Genomic DNA, 24,288 nt, shown 5'->3' with positions numbered 1-24,288 from the left:
ATACAAAACAACTATGACTTTAGTAAAAACATCGTTAAAAAAAATTCTGTTATACGTGCCGGTACCACATCAAAGAACTTATCCTCTGTGAAATCTCCAAACAGGTCAAGTTCAGGTTCGAAACTCAATTCAATTTAGGTCTGAACATTCTCTTCTACATCACTAACATGTACATCAAAGAGCAACCTTCCTCTACACAAATTACGTTACTTTCGACGAACTTCAATAAATTGAGTTTTTGAAAACTTTTGGATCTTTTATTCAGTTATATCGATTTAGCCGCCGACGCCGAATTATTTTTTGACGTAGCCGGCCGCCGATACCCACCGGCGTCAAATTATCCGCCGACCTCATCGGCTGAGACCGGCGCACAGTTCTATGCATCCATGCTAAAGGCACGTCAACACTATATATTTAAAGGAGTGATGGGGCTAGCGTAATATGGTGTGGAATTTTTCATATCTGCTTGTAAAGCCCATTTTTTCGATGCCCCCAGCAGCCCCCCATCAATGAGTTGTCGCAACTCTTTCGGTAAACGTTCCCTCTTAAAATTTGCGTGATCGACTACACTACGATAATTATTGCCCACGATTTCACATTCATTTTTACCAAAACCGAGCTGTTCGAAATTAACTTCCACTGTTATCTAATCTCTAAGTAAAATCAATCTCAAACCATATCTTAAAGGTCGTACTATCTCGTGCGTTTATTTTCGGCTCAATTACGAATGACATCAGACTGTACCGGTGCTTTCCAATATCCCAAAATAATACGGTGTGCTAAATTAGCGAGCACCGCTTATCTACCTCAATGTATTACCATGTAAAAAGCATTTTAATTGTAACTCTGCGCTGCATACGATATAAACACATAAAGTTTCAAGTATTGTTGTTTAATATAAGATGTACACCTCTTCTTCGAACGGCATTCAAATTCAAAGAACGCTTTCAGACAGAAATTGTAGAGGTGGTAAATTTCTGCATATTTTCCATACAAAACGGAATTTTCTATTGCATCTGCTGACTTTTCAATTTCAATTACGTTGATAATTTTCGTAGATTGTTGGAATATTAATATCGCAATACGTAGAAGTCACAGAATTTACAGAAAATAATCGAGATTCTTTTCTGCTGAGATACAACTGGAAGACTTGTATTGTTGCAACATATTACCCAGTCATATTTCCTTCCAGTTTCTTTTGTCTCTTGAATGAAGTCGACATAATTGGAGATACTTTCTGGTACGATGCGTACTTCGAATTCCACTTAGAATTTTACTGTCTCACTCAAATATTTTGTTCGATTTATTTATCAAAGAAGATCTCAATTTACATGTCAGAGACAAACAAGGCTAACAAACGGTGGAAAATGCATTCCGTATAGAAACCGATTACCATTTTTATTTATATTTTCATATGGCAGAGACTGCGTTGTACATAAAGCTCGAAAATAATTTTTCCAATTGGAAATAAAATGTGATCTCACTGCGGAGCACGTAAGCTATCTAAACTTTTCCTTTTTCGTCGGAAACACACGTACCGCTTCGAATTTCAAGAAACATTAAAATTTTAGACATCAAATAACGTATTACCGAATGCGAATTTCTACTTGATTAGCACTCACACCATGAGGAGAAAATGCACAAAACTAATTTTTATCAAATTGAATCGATTTAAACACGAAAATCGCATAATCTCTACCTGGTAGATAAAAGTCTTTAGCCGGTACGAAAAATAAAAATAAAAACGGAACATCAGTGGAAATATGTTTCACTTGTGGTGAGCAACGTTTCTTTTTGTGTTGAACTTACGATAAGTAATTTAATTAAAAGTATTTTCAATCGAGTGGATGATGTCCATTAAAAATTCCAAGTATTTCATTTTCCGTTGAATTTATTTATGCTTCTGAAACGGAACGTTTCAAACTTTTCAACCATGTTTCTGTTTGTGTTTTCAAACATAGAAATTTCTACCAAAAGTTGACTAGAATCAACAAAAACCATCAAACCCTTTCGATATGGTGGAGTCCGTGCTTTTTCATTCCGTGGGTGATATTAACTGTCGTTCTATTGGTTATTTACAATGCGCTACCAACAGGAATTCTACAGCAAGATGAGGTTAGTAAAACAATGTATTCGAAAGCTGAAAATGGTGTGATATCTATCAATGTATAATCAGGGCTTACTTTAGAGAATTTTAATTCTGAAAATTCCGAAAATTCTGAAAAAATTCCGAAAAATTTCTGAAAAATTCTGAAATAATTTTTCCGAATTTTTCAGAACTTTTTCGGAATTTTTTCAGAATTTTCGGAATTTTCCGAATTAAAATTCTTTAAAATAACCACTGTGTATAATCGGATACAAATGCACAGCAAAACCATCCGGATCGATTTATTGGTGAGCGAGCGCAGATCTACAACCGAGAGATTACAGACATTGGACCGAAAGTGGTTGGTAGCCATTTGAATGAGGTGGTGGCTATTGAAATTCTGCGAAGACAGGCACAGGATATAATCAATGACAAGGATCCGGTCCACAACATCGAAATAGACGTTCAGGTCGCCTCAGGAAGTTTTCAATTGTTCACAATGATAACGGTCTATCAAAACATTCAAAACTTCATTGTCCGACTAAGTCCTTCCAATGCGACCGCAGAGCACAGTTTACTGTTGAATACACATTTTGACTCTGTTCCAGTGAGTCCTGGTGGAGGCGATTCGTGTACATTTGTCTCGGTTATGATGGAAACTCTTCGCGTTATGTCCAAAAGTACCACACCGTTTCGTCATAATGTGGTTTTCTTGTTTAATGGCGCTGAAGAAAATGGACTGCACGGATCGCATGCATTCATCACACAGCACCGATGGGCTCAAAATGTTAAAGCTTTTATCAACATGGATGCGGCTGGTAGTGGTGGCAGGGAAGTGTTATTCCAATCGACGATACGCAATCAATGGATGATGAATTATTACAACCGTGTCGCACCTCGTCCAATGTCTACGTCGTTGGGTGAGGAGATCTTCCAAACCGGTGTTATTCCATCGGACACGGACTTCCGAATATTTAGAGATTATGGAAGAATTCCAGGTCGGCCGTCATTTCATTCTTTTTAGAATTACCGATAAATTTTGATGAATCTTCTGATGCAGGCATGGACTTTGCGGTCTATAAAGACGGATACGTCTACCACACTAGAAATGATATTTCGGATATGATTCCGATCGGTACGTTCCAGAATGGTGGCGACAATATCTTAGCATTAACTAGAGCTGTTGCGAACTCACCTGAGTTGTCTATTGCCGATGTAACTTTGTTGGATTGATTTTTGACCTTTGATTTCAAATTTATGTTTTTGTCTAGACTCTACCGGGGGAAAAGCTTGTCTTCTATGACTTCCTTGGATGGTTTATGATAAGTTATAACACGACAATTGCCATAGTTATCAACGTTATCGTAGCGTTAGTGGCCCTGGTAGCTGTTGCATTGTCACTGATAAGTTTCAGAAACAATTTAGGTTCGTATTTTCACCTATAATGAACAACCATCAACAGCATCAACAACAACTGGTCAGCCCCAGATGCATGCAATATTAAGTCATAATTCCTTTCAGATCTAAAGTGGTGCCATTTAACTCTGGAATTTACGGTGGTTTTCTTGATCCAAATACTCTCAATTGCCCTTGCAATCGGAGTTGTACTTTTATTGGCAACTATTTTCGATGCTGTTTCACGTTCCATGAGTTGGTTTTCCAATAAATGGCTGGTATTCGGTTTATTTTATTGCCCTTTAATATTCTGCCTGGGTATCGGACCGGCAACATACGTGTCGTTCAAGAGCAAGGTATAAAAAATGCCGATTTGTTACACCGCAGTGGTTTCTTTCTTAAACTTGATTTACCATTCATTCAAAATGCAATTAGAAAGCAATTAGTTTGAGTTGCTACATTCAAATGTTTCTCCATTCGCAATGCATCGTTTACATCATATTAATATTGGTAATGACTGGAATGGGATTAAGATCAGCGTTCCTTTTGTTGTTCGCTTTGATTTTTTACTCGCTGACGACGTTCATTAATCTGTTAACCAGATTACAATCAAGAGGTACGTACGGAGCGGTACATTTAGACGTAACCACTGATGCTATCTCTCCATGCAATATTACAGGTTCTATTTGGATACTCGTTCATTTTATAGGGCAAGTGATTCCGTTCCTTTTCTACGCATACTATGCCGTTTACTCTTTAGACAATTTCATACCGATCCAAGGGCGGTCGGGACCGACAACAAATCCGGAAATTCTCGTTGCCATAGTTGCTGGCTCTACGGGTATACTATTGGCTGGACAATTGATCCAAACACTTTGCATATTTAGACGGCCAGTCATTTGGATGTGTGGATTTCTGTTCGTATTTTTCGTCTTTATCATTCTAATGGCGACACCACTCGGTTTCCCCTACAGAGATCAGTTGTCGCAGCAAAGATTCTGGATTTTCGTGAGTAAAACAGCTCGATCACAAATCTTATTCTAATGGAAAGAGAAATTGAAATTTCACTCAGCACACCGAACGTCAATTTTACAACTTCGACAAATCGGTGAGACGAGATAATTCGGGATATTTTATGTTGCCTATGGACCGTCACAGCAATCACTTTGTTGAAAGTTTAATGCCCGAATTTGCCAATCAAGTAAGCTCAGCAGATGAGTGCGAGAATGAAATGTTTTGTGGAGCACCATTGTACATGTCTAGGATGATCGAACAATCGTACGTTTACGTTGATCATGTTCCCATTTCGTTTGTCTAAATTTCTTAGTCACTTCTAGTTATCACAGCACGTGGATACCATCCGCTAAGCCCGTTTTTCCAATGGCAACAATTTTAGAATTGGTAGAAACTGTTGCGCTGGATACTAATCAAAATACTAGATTCAGATTCCGACTGAATGGTCCCGATCGTGTGGCAATATTTTTAAGAGCATTAAATGGCAGCGAAATCATAGACTGGAGCTTTTCCACATCATTGCCAAAGAGTGTGTCAGAATTTCAGAACGCCCCGTTGTATTTCATTTATATTGGCCAGGGCAAAGTCAATTTGGAATACAATTTTTTCATCGACATTAAGGTAACGGCAGAGCATATATTTAAGTTTCAAACTGGACATAACACTAGTTTTTCCACCAGAGAGCTAATTCCATTCAGCCAAGTATCGCTTTAACCACTGTCGGTCATTACACACATCACGATGAATATCAAACTGCAGAGTTTCAAAATTTCATCAACAGCTTCCCACCGTGGGCTCACGTTACGCCATGGATGTGTTCATACACTAGCTACTTGTTCTAGTTGATGTGGGCTATTTGTTAGCGACAGAACTAATAATAGTAATTTACCATGCCAGGAGTAATGAAGTACAATATTTTGTTTCTGACACTAAAATACATTCAACAACTGAAATAAGAAATAAACGAGTAGTATGAGTAGTTCAGCCGTGCCGTTTGTGGAAGAGCCGAATTGGTTCAACCTTTCAATTTATTAGAATTAATTAAATTTGGTAAGTCTAGACTATCATGGCACTCATCATAAGAAAATTAAATTTTAGATAGTTCAACTTCTGTTATGAGTGAATCCTCACACACCCCGTATTAGGGGTAAACCATTATGGTTCGTAAATTTTGACATTTTGGCACATGCACGAACCAAAGAGGTGACAAAGAGGAACTCGAGAGGTGGCATGGTGATGCTGTCGATCGAAGGAAACCACAAAAATATATGGGAAGCCAGACATGTTGAAATAATGACAGCGCCACCTTGTCACCTCTCGAGTGTAACTCTATGGAACTAACTTTACGAACCATAATGGTTTACCCTCAACATTAAAAATGAGTTGTGTTCAGGGGTGGATGCACACAATCTTTTGATGCTGATGGTCGGAACTTAATAGCGCTATGGCCTGTTTTTTATTAAATCAAGCAAAGGTGTTGCTGTGAGTGACAGCTGTCAAATAGATACACTGTTCAGTTTCAGTACTCTATTAAGAGTACCACTCATGCTTGAAGTGCGTTGATTTAATGCATTTTCTGGGGACAAAAACCAGAAAATTTAACCTTGTGACCCGTCACGGTGGGGTTGAACAAAACTTAAATAGAGTCGCGACACCACCTCTGATTTTTTTATATTCTTATTGAGGGACTCGAGTACTATAAGGAACCACATTTAGTTCGCAAAAATTTCCAGCCGTTTTGGAGAACCGGCCCTCATGGCCGTGCGGGACCGACGAGTCTATTTGAATACAGATTGTTATCGCAACGGATAGAGGGACTAATTCTAAGCTAATTCGTATCGAAATGGCTCCTCTCGACAACTTGACCACGTAGCTACAGCCAGCTAAATTCGAAAATTCGACATGTTTGAATGGTGATATGTCCAAGACGAAGAAAGTTTGAAACTCTTTGAATGGCGATATTGGTAGAGGATTCCATGCGCTAATAAACGCCGAGAATGGATTTTACAAAATTTGTCTGAATTGTACAATACTTGAACAATTTTATTGTCACCATCCTCGGCGAAACTAGGACTCATCTACAATACACAGGTTGACCCTGTCTGCAACAAAACAATAATGCCTGATCAGCCTGCAGTGTAAGCTTTACAACGATACCACACTTGCCATGCCAGCCTCACAACAAGTATCTGTTACGACATTTTGTGTGCAGCAAGGTCACTCTACGACGAAATTTTCAATTTATCATCCATCTTCAAGTGCTCGTTCCTTCAGGATGAGTGGTATTGTTATCCATTCTTCATAAATAAGTGGTTTAAGTTATTTGAAGCATTTCTTACATTAATTACGTGTATCTGGAGTCGGTTAATGCTGATTTCCACATATTTTTAGGGTAAATTTCCTCTAATGGCTAGCGAAATCAGCTTTAACCGACTCCAGATACACGTAATCATTGTAAGAAATGCTTCAAATAACTTAAACCACTTATTTATGAAGAATGGATAACAATACCACTCATTCTAAAGGAACGGGCACTTGAAGATAGATAATAAATTGAAAATTTCGTCGTAGAGTGACCTTGCTGCACACAAAATGTCGTAACAGATACTTGTTGTGAGGCTGGTATGGCGAGTGTGGTATCGTTGTAAAGCTTACACTGCAGGCTGATCAAGCATTATTGTTTTGTTGCAGACAGGGTCAACCTGTGTATTGTAGATGAGTCCTAGTTTCGCCGAGGATGGTGACAATAAAATTGTTCAAGTATTGTACAATTCAGACAAATTTTGTAAAATCCATTCTCGGCGTTTATTAGCGCATGGAATCCTCTACCAATATCGCCATTCAAAGAGTTTCAAACTTTCTTCGTCTTGGACATATCACCATTCAAAGATGTCGAATTTTCGAATTTAGCTGGCTGTAGCTACGTGGTCAAGTTGTCGAGAGGAGCCATTTCGATACGAATTAGCTTAGAATTAGTCCCTCTATCCGTTGCGATAACAATCTGTATTCAAATAGACTCGTCGGTCCCGCACGGCCATGAGTGCCGGTTCTCCGAAACTGCTGGAAAATTTTGCGAATTGAATGTGGCTCCTTATGGTAATCGAGTCCCTCAATAAGAATATTTAAAAAAAATCAGAGGTGGTGTCGCGACTCTATTTAAGTTTTGTTCAACCCCACCGTGCCGTGCATTCGCGACAATCGTTCATAGGAAGATCCGCACCTGGTTGTGGATATAACAACTGAACACCATTTTTATTTCAACAATATCTTTTACAAAACCGCTAGCCTGAATAGATATGTCTTACCGGTCATGCTCGATGGACCGATTAGTAGCGACTTCGATCATGCGAAACAATCATGTTGAACTAGACACCCAGTAAAGATGGAAGACATTAACCTCCCAGAAACGACTAATCATCTGTTGTTGATGAGATTGACGACAATGTCCAAAACTAAGAAATGAGAAACATGTTTCTCTTGCAAGAGAACTAACAGATTGAATGACTATGCCGGAATACCAATGCCGCGCCGTTTGTAGAAGGTTTAATCTGCGGTTTACAATGAAAACCATTTGAAATTTCTTTGAATTTTCACGTTAATTTATTGAAAAGAAAAAAAAAAAAACAAAATCACTCGATTGATGGAAGGAGATAACCTCCTACATAAAACATCCAAATAAACCAAATAAAAAGTTAAAAATACTTCGTCTCAAACATAAAAGTATTTTGTTGTTGACACTAAACTTGATTCTTGAAAATTTCATCAACCAAAATTTGGCTATTTTTCTGCACTAAAGCATCCCACTCAACACCGTCATAATGCGAATCATTCGATAAGATGGTGTCCGTTCCAAAACGAACGGTGCTCAGTAAGAACCTTTCGGGAGTTACTGATCTTGATTTCACGTGCGACTCAATGACGATATTGCTCAGTCTCAATTTCATGTCGGCTCGTTGTATCATTTTCTCGTCCACCGTATTCTTAGCAATTAAACGAAAAACGCGAACGGCCTTCGTTTGTCCAATACGATGAACGCGAGATATTGCTTGCAGATCCATTTGAGGATTCCAATCTGAATCGTAGATAATTACTGAATCTGCTGCTGTTAAATTGATGCCTGGAATGGGACGAACGAAATGTTGGAAAAGTTTCCGTCAGAAATTTACACCTCTAAACCTACCCAATCCTCCGGATCTGGTGCATAGAAGAAAGATGAACTTTTTCGAATCGGGATCTTGAAATTCAGCAATGCGACTGGTGCGCTCGTCGATATTGACGGAACCGTCTATGCGGCAGTAACCGTATTCCGGATGGAGACTTAAATAATTTTCAATAATGTCCATTATGCCTGTAAATTGACTAAAAATCAGAACGCGGGACTTTCGTCGCTTTAGCTGCGCTAGAATCATATCGAGGACAATCATTTTCCCCGAATCTTCGACTATGCGTCTAGGACGAAATGGTGGGCCATAAAATAGGTGCGGATGATTTGTGCATTTCCGCAATTGCATAAACAGCGAATTCAATCGACCTCTTTTAATGACATTCGTTCCGTCGATGATATCCATGTTTTCAATCAAAATTTCGCGATAGCACTCTCGCTGGAAGTTAGTTATGTTCACCAGAACATTTATGTCTTCGTACGGTGGAATCTTTTCCACTTCAGATTTTAGGCGGCGCAGCATTAGCGGTTGTAAAACCGTGTACAAGTTATTTAGCACGGTTTCTTCTTGGTCCAGACAGGCATCGTCATCAAACCAGACACAGAACTCAATGGAACTACTGAATTCATTCGGCATTAAAAACGAGAGCAGCGCCCACAGTTCATGTAGATTGTTATTCAATGGTATTCCAGTCAAAATAAGACGATGCTTCGCCGTTAAACGTCTGATAATCCGCGCCAGCACAGTTTTTTCATTCTTGATTCGCGTTCCCTCGTCCAAAATGACATAGTCCCAACGAAATGTTGCGAAGAATTTCCGGGAAAACTTCAACTTGCACGTCTCGTATGTTGTTATGCAAACATCCCAATCGAATGGCCGAACATTCAGAATCTTATTTACTACTTGTTGACGAACACTTTCGTTGCCGTAAATGGAAACGACTTTCAGCGAAGGGCACCACTGCAGGAATTCACTTTCCCAGTTTGTTACCGTTGCTAGCGGAACGATGATAAGATATCTACCATCCACTTTGCGAACTAATTGGAGATATCCGATAAGTGCTATGACTTGTATGGTTTTGCCAAGGCCCGTTTCATCAGCGAGCATTCCGCCCAAATTGTTCTCATGCAATGCAATCAACCAATTGAGGCCGGTTATTTGATACGGACGCAGTTGACCGTCTTCCATGTAGGTTGGTGATTCGATAAATGTGGACGAAGATCTGCAACGAACTGATATCGATATTCTGAGGCGACCGAACAACATCAAGTTTGAACTCACCCATTCTTCGTCGGAATCAGAGAGCTTTCCAAAAGTTTGGAAATGCATTTCATGGTGTTGATGAGGTTGTCGAAGCGACCTCTTTTGTGTGTAGTCACCTCTGCAATGGTATTTGCATCGATCTTTCGTTTCAATGGGTTTAGCGAAATAGGACCAGCTACTAAATTCACTCCGAATTCATTGCGATTCTAATGATCAGAATAGAAATTTTAACGATCATTCGTTGATTCTAACCTCACACCACCACTTACCGCAATAGCATTTTTCGGTGTAAATTTGGTTGATTCATCGAATTGAATATTTTCGTTGTGATCGCGCATGGTTTCAGTTAAATAAATATCGAAAATAAAATCAAATGAAACGGACAACGAACACTAAAAATTTAAATTTTGCACTAGCACGAACAACGGTCTTCATCAATGTGATCGATGAATCAATGTTAAAAATGAAGGGCACGTTTCCAAATGACAGAACGTTACAAAGATGAGCTTGTGAGTTGAAAGGTGAGTACATAGACGTAGCTACATGTGGGTACCAAGGCTAATCGCTTTCGTTACATCTTCGTGTGATTTTAATTAACAAAGTTTCGGAAAAGCTCGATCGTAAGAATCTTCGTACGACCTTGAGTGAGACTTACTAAACTCAAATAAAAAACATAGCTAATGCCGACCCGTACGAAACACCTGTTAGTATCAAAAGCCTTTAATGTTAAACTCTTCATTTCTCATACTTCAATCTCTTCTCTGATGAAAAGCTATTCGCCCTTTAAAATCACTTACATTATCTTTCTTTGCCTTGTTATCATATACAAATAAATTGCCGGAGGCAATATAGACAGCCCCGTACGAAGTCAACTTTCATAAATTCCTATTTAAACAGCTATATACCGCTATATTTACCTATATTTTCCTATAAATAAACATTTCACAGATGAATATGCTATTATATAGCTCTATATGCCTGTATATAGCTCAATATAGGTGAATATAGATATATATAGATGTCAATATATGGAATGTCTGAAACACCCCACACACATAACAAATTATTTCCATGTTAACAGAAACACTCTAAGTACCATTTTTCCCAAGACTTTTAATAAAATCCAATATGGCCACCGGCAGCCATTTTGTTAGGAGACCGGAAATTTTACCGACGCTTTACATTCGTTAATACCTTTCAAACAAAAAAAAAATCATGAAATTCGGTCAAAATTTACTCGAGATATTGACAAAATACTCCACTTTCACTGTACGGCCGAGTAGCCAGATAAGAGCTCACTCCAAGAGACCTAGCTCACGCTCCGGTGAACATATTTTCATAAACTTTTTTTTCCCTGATTAGTACGGTCAATACCTATCTAATAAAGCTAAAACAGACGAAATATGTTCAAATGTGGCCGACCTACAAGCAAAAACTGCTTGCCGCCCTGTGCCTGTTCCACACCAAGGGGTCTAACTCACGAGTCGGTCATCCGATTTCCATAAACTTTTTATTGTCGATCGGTATTGTAAATACCTTTTATTTGACATATCACTGACAAGTGTAGTGCTCAAATGTTTGGAGATATCGTCGAAAACACTTAGGCACTTATTGGGCCCCAGCTCCGGAGAGGTCGATCCGAAATCACCCATCTTCGAACTTAGCCTGTCTTTTGATAATACCAAACGGGGAAAAAAAGAATTTTAGAAATCGGATGTGTTTTACTCAAGTTAGAAAACGGACAGACAGACAGACAGACAGACAGACGGACATTTTTTTTCTTCACTGATTTGACATCTCTAGACAACCACAATAGGTTTCCTCTTACTCAGGGAGTCCAATTCGACGTGTTACAAACGTATGCGTAAACCTATAAGACTCCAGTACTTCGTACGGGTCTAATAAATCTTTATATTTCGTGGGTTTTGCTTGCTTCCGTCGATTTATTGTTTATTCGTTCCACATAACAATAGCGTCTCGCTTTTCATTTCTTCCATTCTACATGTACGAGTGAGTTCAACCACTCTCTCCACGTTTCTCTTGATGAAAGTTTGGAAAACGCCGAGGAGCCATTGATTTCCACCCTCTCTTTTTAGGCTCCGTTTAGCTAAACTACGCCTTATTGTTTAACTTGTTATGTTACAGACGGCAAGCATATGACCAGTATTATTAAACGCAAGGTTTTAAATTTTGTGGAAGGTCAAGGTCACACAGATCGCCATTTTATTAGATAAGCGGGAACACACCACTTCTTATGATTTTACATACAGAAAAAATTCACTACATTATCCGGGCGAAGAGAATCATCACATGAAATCCGCCATTTTATCATCAATTGTGATCCTCAAAGTTTATAGCCTTGATTAAACGGGCTTATTACTTCCATCGATCAAGAATTTTTAATCTGTTAATTTCAAATCTTGTACTTCAATTTTTTAACATTTTTTATCATACGGCCCAGACCTTCTAATTATTTTTGTCGTAGTTAAAGATGTCGATAAAAGATGAATAGCCGCATGTGACAGGTTAAAGAGAAAACGGAGTGTTTTTTCCGTAAGTGGAAATCACGACTAAGAAACTCCGATTTTTTATTTCAATCATTTATTGTAAAGCTCGAGCACTTTTCGACTTTTTAAAACACCCAGCCCTCGTACGTACTCATCCAATGTGTCATTTGTGTCCATTCCGGAAAGCTTTTTATAAAAGTTTGCAATTCGGCACTTTCCAACTCGTCATAATGTGTATAGTGGCCAACAATTGCCATGTCAACTATTCCATCGGTTGTATTGTTTCCCTGAAATTACTTCCATAGAATTTTCACACATTTTGGCAATTTATTTCCAAAAGATACCTGAACGTCGATAAAGAATTCAATTGGTGTGTTTGTTCCCCCATGTCCCAAAAATACAAAGTACGATGTCCTAACGAAAGCCATACTTGTGAATGAGTTTCTCTTACTGCTTTCGTAAAACTTACCGTTCCCCCCATTTTGGCACGTTTTTCTGAACAATGTCTAAAGGCGTCCAGTCAATAACTTTGTTTCCTAATTTCGGTGAGATGAACAAACCCATGTGATCGGGACCACTTATTTCGAAAGTCAATCGCTGAACATTATCGGCCATTGTTGCTCTTGATACCAATTCCATGCGAGTAGGTACTGGCAACGGACGAGACGTAGAAGCGTGTGGTATCCAAAAGCTGTACTTACTGAAATTGAAAATTATTTGCATCACTGGAATCGATGGATCCACCGCAGAAATTATTACGATTGAGCCAACATTCTCGTTGTGTACAAGGGCACACCGCAAAACAATTCCGTCTCACATTGTTCTTGAGTTGGTATTGCGAGAGACATTTCAGGTACAGTGTCTACACATTGATGGAAAGGAAAAAGTTAAGAAAACATGATCAAGACCATTATGGCTGCTATATTACCCTTAATGTAGTCAGTCGTGTGTCGGTCCATAATTAACATAAAGTAGCCGTCGTCACTCTTTCGTACGGATCCATCCAAATTATGAAACGTCCTTTGTGTGTCCTTAAAAAGAGAACCGCTTAGCAATCCATACGTTCAATTACAAGTCGTTACGACTTACAAAAATCCAAAATCGCTGTGGCGAAGTTGTACTAAATGGGAATCCAGCTGGTGTTGCTATAACAATAATGGCGACTACGAATAGTACCAAAAAGCCTGACACAACGAGCAATGGTCTTTTGAACAGACTAAATGTTGGCATTAGATATCCAATTAAAAGACCCAGCAAGATCGATGTAACGGCTATCATCGAATCAGGATTAGTAGTCGGACCTGATCTACCCTGAACTGGCACGAAGACCTCTAGCGTCAGTATTGTGTAGTATGCCAAGAACATGTACGGGAACACTTGCCCAACAAACTGGAGTAGAGTCCAGTAGACATTAGCTGCACAAACAGGTCGATTAATAATTTCAATAGCTCTAGGTATGTACCAACCTTTGAGCTGCAATTTGCTAAAGAAACTGATGAACATGGTCAATGTGTAGAAAGCCAACGTAAATGTTACGGTAAATGTTGTTTTTATTCCGACCGCAGTCATGGCCAATATTAGAATAATGAAAAATACGCTCTGGGCGTGTAAGTACAGTTGGACATAAAGATGAGTGTGGATTTCTTTCTGTTACAGGAGTAATTTTTGTAAAAGTTGAATTTTAAGCATAACTGATGAATTACAAACCTTTTTTAAGAACGTAATGTGCAAGGCACACCCGAGACCCAAACAGAATAGTAGTGGGCAATAAAAAATTCCGAATAAGATCCAATGATTCGAGAAGTAACTCAATGAACGATTGCAGGCATCATAGACAATGCTGAGTATTATCACTAATCCAGCTCCTAGCACAATTGACACACATTGAATGATTATTGCCAAGCCAAATTGAATCGATACCATTGATGCAGACAAATCTGTGGAGAGCCTTCAGTTTTTTAGTGTTCACCAAGTTCGTTCGTGGTCGAACGGCTCACCAAAATTTTTTATGTGACTCCATATTGATAGTACAATTCCCACTAAACAAATGATGGACACGAATACATTGATGATAATGGCTACGGTTACTGGGTAAGTGATCATGAACCATCCGAGATAGTCGAAATAAATTGGATTTGGTTGATCGTAAGCCTGTAGAAATTAGGTTGAAAAATCCGTTGAATACGCTTCACCACTACTTTCGATTCATTAAAAATACAAATTACTTTTGGATCTCTCAGTTCTTCAGCATTGAGAATAGCTTTCGTTAAGGACAGGATATTATCGCCAACATTTTGATAGGTCCCTAATGGCACATTTTCCGATCGATCAGATTGAGTGTGGTACACGTATCCATTGCGATATATTGCGAAATCCAATCCTTCAATTATAAGCATGATTACTAAATGTTGCCGTGTGGGTCACGTTGAACACATTGGAATATTACTCACCAGGAATTTTGCCGTAATCTCTAAATATTCGAAAGTCCGTATCTGACGGTATGATCTTCATATCGAATAGTTCATTGAATAGAACCGTTGCGGTTGGGTGGAAAGCATTTTCTTTGTAATATTTGAGCATCCAAAAGTTATTCGGTGTCGTTTGGAACATCAACTCACGCCCACCAATTCCAGCTGAATCCATATTCAAAACTGCTCTCACGTCTGCTGCCCATCGATGTTTGGTGATGAACATGTGCGATCCCTGGAGTCCAACCTCTTCAGCACCATTAAATAGAAACACAATTCCATGTTCGAATGCGTCTGGACTGATCGAAAGTACTCGGAGTATTTCCATCATAACAACAACCATCGTGGCCGAGTCGCCAGCTCCTGGACTTATGGGTACCGTGTCGAAATGACTGTTAATCAGCAAAAAGTGCGATGGAATTCGGTCGGCCGGTGTGAACCTTACTACAAAGTTTTGTATGTCGTTGTAAACGGATGTCATTAAGTCCAGCTCGAACGATCCCGATGAATTCTGAACCTCATATTCGATATTGTGAATTACATTACGAGATTCGATGATTTTTTGAACTTCTCTTTCGAGAAACTGAATTGCTAGAACTTCATTCTCTATACTTCCCACTACCCGTGGACCAATGCCAGTTAGTTCATCGTTTAATCGTTTCGCCCGTTCGGCAACAAATCGATGTGGATATTGCGCCTAGAAACACGATTTTCTTTTGTGAAATGTACCAGTCTCAGGCTTACTTTTGCACTAACGAACCTCATTTTCAAGTAATATTGGAGTTGGTAGCGTCTGATAACTTAATAGTGTCCCAATATACAATACGATCCACGGCAGTATAAACACCGGTAGCCAATAAATCGATATTGTTTCAGATTCAACGGGAGCTTTATGTGTCTTTCCACTGAAAAATCAACATTTAATCACAACGAGTTCGACATTTTCCATCATTCATTTTTATTCGCATTCATATCGTCGGTTATTTAGTGATAACTGAAGTCATAGATAAATTCAAAATGCCATAAATTGTTTTGAATGCCAATACATCGATTGAATAACTTTGATAAGATTTGCTTCCTGAACTGAACACATATTCATTCACACCTTTCGTACATTAAACTTTTGTATAAATGATAACATTACATTAGCAACATGAGCAATTGGCGAAATGATAAAAAGAAAAACGGAGGGCCCACAGTATTTATTTCGGGAATCGATGGTTCGGGTAGCAGCTTGGCTATTAAGGAAATTTAATAATTCAATCGCCAGTGCTGAATAAAAAAAAAGTTTTGTTCAATGAAAGTATTGGTTCCATAAATTGCTCCGGTTATGCGAAAGCCGACGATCGAATTTTCTACTTTACATTTTTCCGATAAAGTTAGTCTGGAAGTTTTACGTTTAAGTTTGGAAAAAATGTGAATTGTGTGATGCGCAACAAGGAAAACAATTTGGTTTACGAACATTTCAATTTCGAATATTTCGCGAGACTTAATGGAAACTCATCGTAGCGATAAACAACAGTATAGTGCATCCGAAATGTTTATATTCGCGATTTACTACACACAACTCTTCAAACAAAACGAACATTTTTTTTTTCATATTAAAGCAATATGTTCCGTGATTGTGTAATACGGCATGTCTACAGTCGTTGTTGGATCGGTCTAGTTTATATTCTAATTTTGTTCGTCTATTGATCAACTTCACTACATATACAACTGGATAAATATAAAATTTACCTGTCGACGGAATTATCGTCTTGCTTATCCATATTCAAATTGAATGAGTTCAGTTTAATTCACATCACAATTGTTGAACGACACAAGTGGAACTGAAAGTTTAATTGTCGAGTTAATTTTTTTTATATTTATAATTCAAAATGAGATCAGATATCTAGCAGGAGTGCTGTGTGATAACCATTAATAAATATAAGATTGGTGGAATCTCGACGATAATTTCGTTATCAAATAAAGGCCTGAAAACGCATGAGTAACACATTTTTTTCTCTTGATTTAGAGCTGGCTTAAACGACTGGATTAAGGTCGGGAGCAAAATGCAAAAGTCGTCGCACAATTTTATGGCCTTAGATGAATCGACAAAGTGAAATTGGCATCATCAGTTACACTATAGTTGGCTATCGTTCGCCGCAGTATAGACCACTTAAAGGTAATGCAAATCCGCAAAAACACACTCGTTAAGCCGAAAACACACTAGCAATTTTGCGTTAGTGAGATCGACATTGTTTTTCCCATTGTGGTGAATATCGGATTACAATGAGGGATTCTTTTGAAAAACAGCCTACCGAAATCGGACGCATTTTCTATTTGACTTTTTTATATGTGCCTAGAAAGGACTTCGGCCCTAGAAGCCAAAACCACTTTTAAAAACAGAGCTAACGCCGACCCGTACGAAACACCTATTCGTATCAAAAGCCTTTAATGTGAAACTCTTCATTTCTCGTACTTCATTTTCTTCTCTGCTGAAAAACTATTCTCCCTTTAAAATCACTTACATTATCCACTCTTTGCCTTGTTATCATATACAAATAAATTGCCGGAGGCAATATAGACAGCCCCGTACGAAGTCAACTTTCATAAATTCCTATTTTAACAGCTATATACCGCTATATTTACCTATATTTCACTATAAATAAACATTTCACAGAGTAATATGCTATTGTATAGCTCTATATACCTGTATATAGCTCAATATAGCTGAATATAGTTATATATATCCACATATGTGATACCTGAAACCCCACACACATAACCAATTACCTCTCTGTTAACAAAAACTTTCTTAGTACCATTTTCCCCAATATATTTCACTTTTACTAAAATCCAATATGGCCGCCGGCAGCCATTTTGTAAGGAGACCGGAAATAGTACCGACGCTTTACATTCGTTAATACCTTTCAAACAAAAAAAATCATGAAATTCGGTCAAAATTTACTCGAGATATTGACAAAATACTCCACGTTCACTGTACGGCCGAGTAGACAGATAAGAGCTCACTCCAAGAGACCTAGCTCACGCTCAGGAGAACATAATTTCTTTTCTTTTTCCCTGATTGGTACGGTTAATACCTATCTAAAAAAGCTAAAACAGACGAAATATGTTCAAATGTGGCCGACCTACAAGCTAAAACTGCTTGCCGCCCTGTGCCTGTTTCACACCAAGGGGTCTAACTCACGAGTCGGTCATCCGATTTCCAAAAACATTTTTTTTTGTCGATTGATATTGTAAATACCTTTTATTTGACGTATCACTGACAAGTGTAGTGCTTAAATGTCTGGATATATCGTCGAAAAACACTTAGGCACTTATTGGGCCCCAGCTCCGGAGAGGTCGATCCGAAATCACCCATCTTCGAACTTAGCCTGTCTTTTGACATTACCAAACGAGGAAAAATTAGAAATCGGATGTGTTTTACTCAAGTTAGAGAACGGACAGACAGACAGACAGACGGACATTTTTTTTCACTGATTTGGCATCTGTAGACAACCACAATAGGTTTCCCCTTACTCATGGAGTCCAATTCGACGTGTTACAAACGTATGCGTAAACCTATAAGACCCCAGTACTTCGTACGGGTCTAAAAATTCTTCGAAGCTTGTGTGGCTGGTAAAAGGTGAGATAAAACCGAAAAATTGCAATTTTCTTACAAAAATTTCTCCAGTTACACGTGCCGTACAGAGTTTTGGCTTCTAGGGTCGAATACCTTTCTAGGCACATATAAAAAAGTCAAATAAAAAATGCGTCCGATTTCGGTAGGCTGTTTTTCAAAAGAATCCCTCAATATTGTTCGTGTGATTTCGGCCTTAGAATTGGTGCACCAAACGAAATATGGCGCTGCACTTCGCCCAAAACTTGGGTTCCACATTTTTTTGTTATCAGATAGAGATTCACATTACCTTAGTATTTCTAAGTATACCTTGGATGTTGTGGCTGACGTGGTGTGGACTAAATAACTTTTTCAAATTTACTTTCGCATTAAAATCATTTATTTTTACGAAAATATTCCAATCAAAATTTGTAACTATCATAAGTACTCGTCCAAGAAGTTAAATGAGCCCAGTCAGGAAAACTTTCCAGAAATTCCTTATATTCCACCGTGTCACCATCTTTGTGGTATGTAAAATGGCTGACAATTGCTATATCGAAACTAGGTCCTTCACTTGACGATTTCTGAAACAAGAAATTGTGAAGCTGCTAAGCTATGACTGACAGAATATATTCCCTCGCAAACCTCTATAACTAAATCGAAACTGATCGGACTATTGTCGCTCCCATAAACAAGCATCATAAAATAGAGCGCACGGTTACCCCAACTTCGGCTTACGGGAGTTTTGTCGAGGAAAGACCAACTCAATAGAGTGTTGCCCTCCAACGGAGAAATCGATAATACCATATGATCAGGACCTAATACCAGATTTATTGTCGTAATTTGTCGATTTATCGATTCAAGTAAGTTACTCACCGCTCAATTCAAATTCGAATCTGCTGGAACTTGAAGTTAGACTGACCTCTCTTTTTAGTGTAAGACTAGACCTAAACGGGACATAAGGACGAGATGATGGTATCCAATGACTGTACTCGCTGAAAAAACAATTTCGATTTCGTTTTTACCTTTACGATTGATGTTTCGAAATATTACCTCGTACTAAATGTTGCCATGGCCTGATAAGATGGAAGTCCGCACATCATTTCGGTATCGCACAAACTCGTCGCCTTTTCTGCGTTCTTCATTTGCGGCACAAAGTCTAGATGAGATGTCACAAGATATATGGGCGAAAGCTTGGGAAATTGACGTTGATTTACCTGATACAATTTCGTCAGAATGTCTATCCATTGCCCTCATATAATACCCAGAATCGGAGTATCTGGTGCTTCCATCAAAGTCATGGAATGTTCTTTCCGTATGCTGAAATGGATACACAAATTTGTTGACCGGAGCACCATTCAATCGAAATGTTTGAACCTACGAAAATCCAAAATCGTTTCGCTGACACCGCATGTCGATACGGGAAGCCCACATTTGTCGCCATAATAATTCCGAAAGTAACGAACACAACCAGAAAGCCTAATATAACTAGGGCTGATCGTTTGAACATGTAAAGAATTGGTATAATCAATCCTGCCATCAGTATACCGAAACCGATTACAATGATGCCAAGCATGTTATCTGGATTGTCCACCGGTCCACTTCTTCCTTGTATAGCAATGAACAAGTCAAAAATGACCAATGTGTAGTACGAATAGAACATGAATGGAATGAATTGTCCAATAGCAGTGACAATTATCCACAAACTATCTGTAAGAGATGATTTGGTGTAATTGGTGGAACTATGACCTGTTATTGATGTCGTACCTCGCAATTGTAGTTTAGTAAAACAATTGATGTACGTCGTCAGAGCATAAAAAATTAGCGTAAGAACAATGAGGAATGTGGACCGAACACCAACAGCAGTTATTCCTAAAGTTATCACCACTAGGAGAAGACATTGCGCGTGCTGGAACATTTGAACGTAATAGGCTTGTCTGATGATGTCCTGCAAATCATCCATTTAACGCACACGTTCGCTTAAATATTGATTTTTCTCACTGTTTTCCTAAACATCACATACAGGGATGGTGCAATGCCCAGACAGAAAAATAACGGACAATAGTAGATGCCGAAAATAAGCCACGGATTGGAATACCAACTCATCGAACGAGATCCAACGTCATACACAAATGCCAGTAGGATGACAATGCCAGCAGCAACGCCAATTGATATAATTTGAATTAGAACGATTCCACCAAATTCAGCCGTCATTCGTCCAAAACTCAGACCTAGAATTTTGGATGAAAACGTCTAATCGGAAAGCCTATTCCAGAAGTAACTGCACTCACCGCAAGCCTTGCCAAAACTGACTAGCGAAATTATTATCCCGACCAGAGCTACAACGGAAACACACGAATTGATCACGTAAGCTATCGTCTTAGTGTAGCTGATCATGAACCAATTGATGAAATCAAAGAAGATCAAGTCACCGTCCTCATGTTCCTGAAAAAATGAGCCGAAAATTTACCATGACACAGACGAGTTCGACAATTCGCGATAGTTACATAGTCTTGGGATCCTAATTCGTCGGCATTAGCTACTGCAATGGTCAAAGCTAAGATATTGTCTCCTGTGTTTTGGAAAGTGCCTGCCGAAATGAGGTCACTTGCATCATGTTTTGTGTGATAAACGTAGCCGTTTCGGTAGATTGCAAAATCCAGTCCTACGAATTGATTAAAATGAGAAGAGAAATCGGAAGATAAATCATGCACCAAACCTCTCAAATTTCCAAAATCGCGGAAAATCCGGAAATCTGTGTCGGATGGAATTACTCCACTTTTAAACAGTTCGTCTCCCAACACTGACGCTGTAGGATATTTAGCAGCTTTTTTGTACAGGTTCATTAACCATGTATAACCCGTAGATTGGAATAACACCTCTCTGCCACCGGTTCCGCACGAATCCATATTGATAACAGCTCGAACATCACTCGCCCACATATGTTTGGTGATAAATTCATGGGATCCGTTGAGTTCAAATTCTTCCGAACTATTAAACAGGAACACAACCGAATGCTTCAGACTTTCCGGTAACTGCGACAACACTCGCAGTACTTCTAACATTACTGAAACCAAAAGGCCGGCATCGCCAGCAGCAGGACTACCAGGAACCGAATCGTAATGTGAGTTAATCAGTAAGCTATGGGCCGTTGTTCTGTTGCGTGGACTAATTTTCACGACGACATTTTGAATTCCTTGATAGTAGGTCGTCAGAGTTCCCAGCTCAAAGCTACCAGGCGAACAGCGTTCAGTCGCTGAACACTGAACATTGTCTTCGATAGAATGAATAGGATTCGCTGATCTCTTAATTTTATCGATTTCGTTCATCAAAAATGAAACTGCTCTCACTTCATTGCTATCACTTCCGACCACTTTCGGACCTGTAATACGAAAAACAAAAATGTTTTTAAATCTTTAAGAGGTTGCCATTTTCAAATCACAGAAAATGATAAAGAAAAATATTTTGAAAATGTATTGTCTCGCCTAAGTGTACTTGGTACTTTTACCTATGCTAGCTAGCTCTTCATTCAAAATCTTAGCACGTTCACCGATGAAACGATTCGGATAAGACGACTCTGAGGCTTGAGATATTGGCGTTGGAAGCTGATGATAGGTGAATATCATCAAGCCAAAAATTAATGCCCACGGGAAAATGTAGACCGGCAGCCAGAAAATTGAAATAGTTTGCCTTTTCGGCGGGGTTTCTTCCACTGTTACGGCATTATTTTCGTATAAGTAGGGAGCACTAAAATGAAAATCGAAAATTAAAACAAAATTACATTTTATTGCACTATGGACCTGGAACATACCTAGGCGTAAATCCTTGATTCGTTATGAAAATACCGGTATTTTTAGTCATTTTTAGGAATTCAATTGACAAAACTACACGAAATACATAATTCAGTCAACAACACAATGTTCCTCTTGCCAAGGTTAGCACGAAATAAGATTGTATTTCTCCAATTCAATTCACGGCTATCGGCTCTACTTTTATCTCTCTATAAATAACCGATATATCGCAATCTTACGTGATATAGTTGTGTGGTGTATTCGAGTGACTAATTTTTTATCTCATTCAAAAGAGCAGTCGATAAGTGTTTTCCTTCAGTAACTATACTTTAAAATAGATCCTTCACAGACGAGTCAAACAAAAGTGACGCAAATACAGTCTAACGTTGCAAACATCCTAATGAAAGTATTATTTCGATAATAAGGAATTCCGTCTGCACATTACCTTACTGAAGGCATTGTATTGTGATGATGGTAAAGTTAACATTAGCTAAGACGTAAATTCGAATGTACTGAGTCTGGACAAAGATCTTTTTTAACCACTTTCCTGGTTGACAACAATTATCACAGAGATCTCACGATTTTGTAGATTTTTAGTTGACACGAATCAGAGTCTAATGTTACCTTCACTTTATTAATTAAAACCGAAGCTACGCGTCGTAAAATTCTTCTTACATATTCACATACACAGAATACAGCAAACCGAATAGAACGAACCATAAACGAATATGAAATCAGTAGATATTATGCGAGTGCAGCACTTTGTTGTGAAAATTTGTTATTGCTTGTTTCCTGTTGTTTTTGTTAATATAAAATTTCAATAGCTACAATGTGCTGAACGTTCAAAATTCCTATGTGCTCTATACACGGAACTGGCTGGAGATTTGTTGTATTTTTGAATATTAGTTCCAATATTCGTTTTGACGAAAAAAATTGAAATTGCCATTTTTCTCCAACTGTTATTTCGCCTAGTAGACCACCGACCCGGTACTTTTTCACAGATGATATTTTTCATATAAAATATTTTTGTCGTGCTCACTGTGTTGCCAGTCGAATACTCAAGCCAATAGAGCATTCTCCTAAGCAATTCAGTGTCTCTAGTTCGATTCCACAGTGTCAGACACACTAAAGTCGTTTTCCCTTTTAAAACAAATTTATTTTCATTTTCACTGAAAGTAAAATATTAAATTATTGGAAAAACCTTAGCGGTTCACATATGTTTCGGAGCCAGACCCCAAGTTTTTATAACATATTCAATACACCGTGACACATTCGATAATTGGCGATAATGGCAATCTAATCTGAGAGGAACATATGCAGACCAATTTAATTATGAAATTTATTTTCATTTGCAATCAAAATTTGCGTCTTTGATAGAACTGACTACTATCAAACAACATTTTCCTATCGAATTGGAATTGAAAAGACTTCAAGCTTTTAGAAAGGAATTTCGGATCTCATAATATTGTGGGTCGGTGTGTGGATTCGATATTATACTTATCTAACAGCAGAATCAGTAAAACTTAAATCAATTGTTCAAAACAGCTGAAACTAATTGCCTTCATTCACTAAGGAATTTACGACAAATTGTTGTTTGAATAATGGGAGAAATAGGAAGAATGTTGGAAGAAGTACTACAGGCGCCAAGATAATTCTTTACCACTTGTGTAGGAGTGCACCCAAACATAACCGAAAGCCCAAAATCAAATAAAGCAATTTTGTGACTACCTGAGTTCTAAGGATGATGGTTGTGTTGGCACAAACACAAATTTTAGAACCAATTAAGAAACAAGCCATCAGAACAGTCGGAGCGTTTGCTGCGACTGAGCCCCGTACAAACCCGTATATCTATTGCGTACGTGACCCTAGTGCGTCTGTCACCCTACTTTGACCGTAAGCCTATGCGCCGGTTAAAGTAGTTAAAGTAAAATTATTATGGAATGTGTACATCTTAGAAATTGCGCATAGCGCAATTACGAAGCCCCGTACGACGTTCCTTT

General features: G+C 38.5%; 4 protein-coding genes across 6 annotated transcripts; 1 reads left to right on the top strand and 3 right to left on the bottom strand.

Annotated features, from left to right (window-relative positions):
* Positions 1-1,727: 1,727 nt before the first annotated feature.
* Positions 1,728-5,456, top strand: LOC119073833 (endoplasmic reticulum metallopeptidase 1-like). The gene is made up of 11 exons (XM_037179644.1): positions 1,728-1,870; positions 1,962-2,115; positions 2,370-3,084; positions 3,147-3,301; positions 3,358-3,511; positions 3,608-3,837; positions 3,917-4,097; positions 4,161-4,489; positions 4,554-4,759; positions 4,819-5,116; positions 5,176-5,456. The coding sequence occupies exons 1-11, from the start codon at positions 1,848-1,850 to the stop codon at positions 5,335-5,337; spliced, it is 2,607 nt and encodes an 868-aa protein (XP_037035539.1). The 5' UTR covers positions 1,728-1,847; the 3' UTR covers positions 5,338-5,456.
* A 2,609-nt stretch (positions 5,457-8,065) lies between these two features.
* LOC119073843 (chromatin-remodeling complex ATPase chain Iswi-like) lies at positions 8,066-10,454 on the bottom strand. Its single transcript, XM_037179682.1, has 4 exons — positions 10,191-10,454; positions 9,940-10,127; positions 8,676-9,880; positions 8,066-8,612 (listed from the first exon to the last, which is right to left on the bottom strand). Exons 1-4 carry the CDS (start codon positions 10,257-10,259, stop codon positions 8,233-8,235), a joined length of 1,842 nt encoding a protein of 613 aa, XP_037035577.1. The 5' UTR covers positions 10,260-10,454; the 3' UTR covers positions 8,066-8,232.
* A 2,051-nt stretch (positions 10,455-12,505) lies between these two features.
* On the bottom strand, positions 12,506-16,774 carry LOC119073831 (endoplasmic reticulum metallopeptidase 1-like). Of its 2 annotated transcripts, none has more exons than XM_037179639.1 (13): positions 16,634-16,774; positions 15,657-15,801; positions 14,879-15,593; positions 14,654-14,808; positions 14,426-14,579; positions 14,136-14,365; positions 13,895-14,075; positions 13,518-13,843; positions 13,357-13,459; positions 13,188-13,290; positions 12,898-13,128; positions 12,773-12,842; positions 12,506-12,715 (listed from the first exon to the last, which is right to left on the bottom strand). In XM_037179639.1, exons 1-13 carry the CDS (start codon positions 16,663-16,665, stop codon positions 12,554-12,556), a joined length of 2,607 nt encoding a protein of 868 aa, XP_037035534.1. In that variant the 5' UTR covers positions 16,666-16,774; the 3' UTR covers positions 12,506-12,553. The 2 variants fall into 2 exon arrangements, with proteins under 2 accessions (XP_037035534.1, XP_037035535.1); XM_037179640.1 differs by having other exon boundaries at positions 12,707-12,727.
* Positions 16,775-18,879: 2,105 nt separating this feature from the next.
* On the bottom strand, positions 18,880-22,899 carry LOC119073829 (endoplasmic reticulum metallopeptidase 1-like). 2 transcript variants are annotated; one of them, XM_037179635.1, is made up of 13 exons: positions 22,315-22,899; positions 22,006-22,244; positions 21,217-21,879; positions 21,005-21,162; positions 20,789-20,942; positions 20,499-20,728; positions 20,265-20,445; positions 19,879-20,207; positions 19,715-19,817; positions 19,551-19,656; positions 19,374-19,492; positions 19,143-19,315; positions 18,880-19,081 (listed from the first exon to the last, which is right to left on the bottom strand). In XM_037179635.1, the coding sequence occupies exons 1-13, from the start codon at positions 22,356-22,358 to the stop codon at positions 18,920-18,922; spliced, it is 2,661 nt and encodes an 886-aa protein (XP_037035530.1). In that variant the 5' UTR covers positions 22,359-22,899; the 3' UTR covers positions 18,880-18,919. The 2 variants fall into 2 exon arrangements, with proteins under 2 accessions (XP_037035530.1, XP_037035529.1); XM_037179634.1 differs by having other exon boundaries at positions 22,309-22,493.
* Between the last annotated feature and the right edge of the window lie 1,389 nt (positions 22,900-24,288).

The sequence above is a fragment of the Bradysia coprophila genome, unplaced genomic scaffold (genome assembly GCF_014529535.1).
Source record: "Bradysia coprophila strain Holo2 unplaced genomic scaffold, BU_Bcop_v1 contig_138, whole genome shotgun sequence".
NCBI classification, from domain to species: domain Eukaryota; kingdom Metazoa; phylum Arthropoda; class Insecta; order Diptera; family Sciaridae; genus Bradysia; species Bradysia coprophila.
The sequence above is the reverse complement of the archived record's forward strand: the minus strand, read 5'-3'. Positions and strand labels throughout refer to the sequence as shown.

Bases quoted from the DNA above. Each gene is read 5' to 3' on its own strand.
- LOC119073829 (XM_037179634.1), bottom strand. From the start codon at position 22,358: ATGACTAAAAATACCGGTATTTTCATAACGAATCAAGGATTTACGCCT. The intron at 20,446-20,498 runs GTGAGAAAAATC...GATGATTTGCAG, and splicing joins ATGTGATGTTTAGGAAAACA to GACATCATCAGACAAGCCTA. The intron at 20,208-20,264 runs GTACGACATCAA...CATCTCTTACAG, and splicing joins TACTAAACTACAATTGCGAG to ATAGTTTGTGGATAATTGTC.
- LOC119073833 (XM_037179644.1), top strand. From the start codon at position 1,848: ATGATGTCCATTAAAAATTCCAA. The intron at 3,838-3,916 runs GTATAAAAAATG...AAATGCAATTAG, and splicing joins ACGTGTCGTTCAAGAGCAAG to AAAGCAATTAGTTTGAGTTG. The intron at 5,117-5,175 runs GTAACGGCAGAG...TTTTTCCACCAG, and splicing joins ATTTTTTCATCGACATTAAG to AGAGCTAATTCCATTCAGCC.
- LOC119073843 (XM_037179682.1), bottom strand. From the start codon at position 10,259: ATGCGCGATCACAACGAAAATATTCAATTCGATGAATCAACCAAATTT. The intron at 10,128-10,190 runs GTAAGTGGTGGT...TCTGATCATTAG, and splicing joins CACCGAAAAATGCTATTGCG to AATCGCAATGAATTCGGAGT. The intron at 9,881-9,939 runs GTGAGTTCAAAC...AGTTCGTTGCAG, and splicing joins CTGATTCCGACGAAGAATGG to ATCTTCGTCCACATTTATCG.
- LOC119073831 (XM_037179639.1), bottom strand. From the start codon at position 16,665: ATGGATAAGCAAGACGATAATTCCGTCGACAG. The intron at 13,460-13,517 runs GTAAGTCGTAAC...TCTCTTTTTAAG, and splicing joins CACAGCGATTTTGGATTTTT to GACACACAAAGGACGTTTCA. The intron at 12,843-12,897 runs GTAAGTTTTACG...GGCTTTCGTTAG, and splicing joins GTGCCAAAATGGGGGGAACG to GACATCGTACTTTGTATTTT.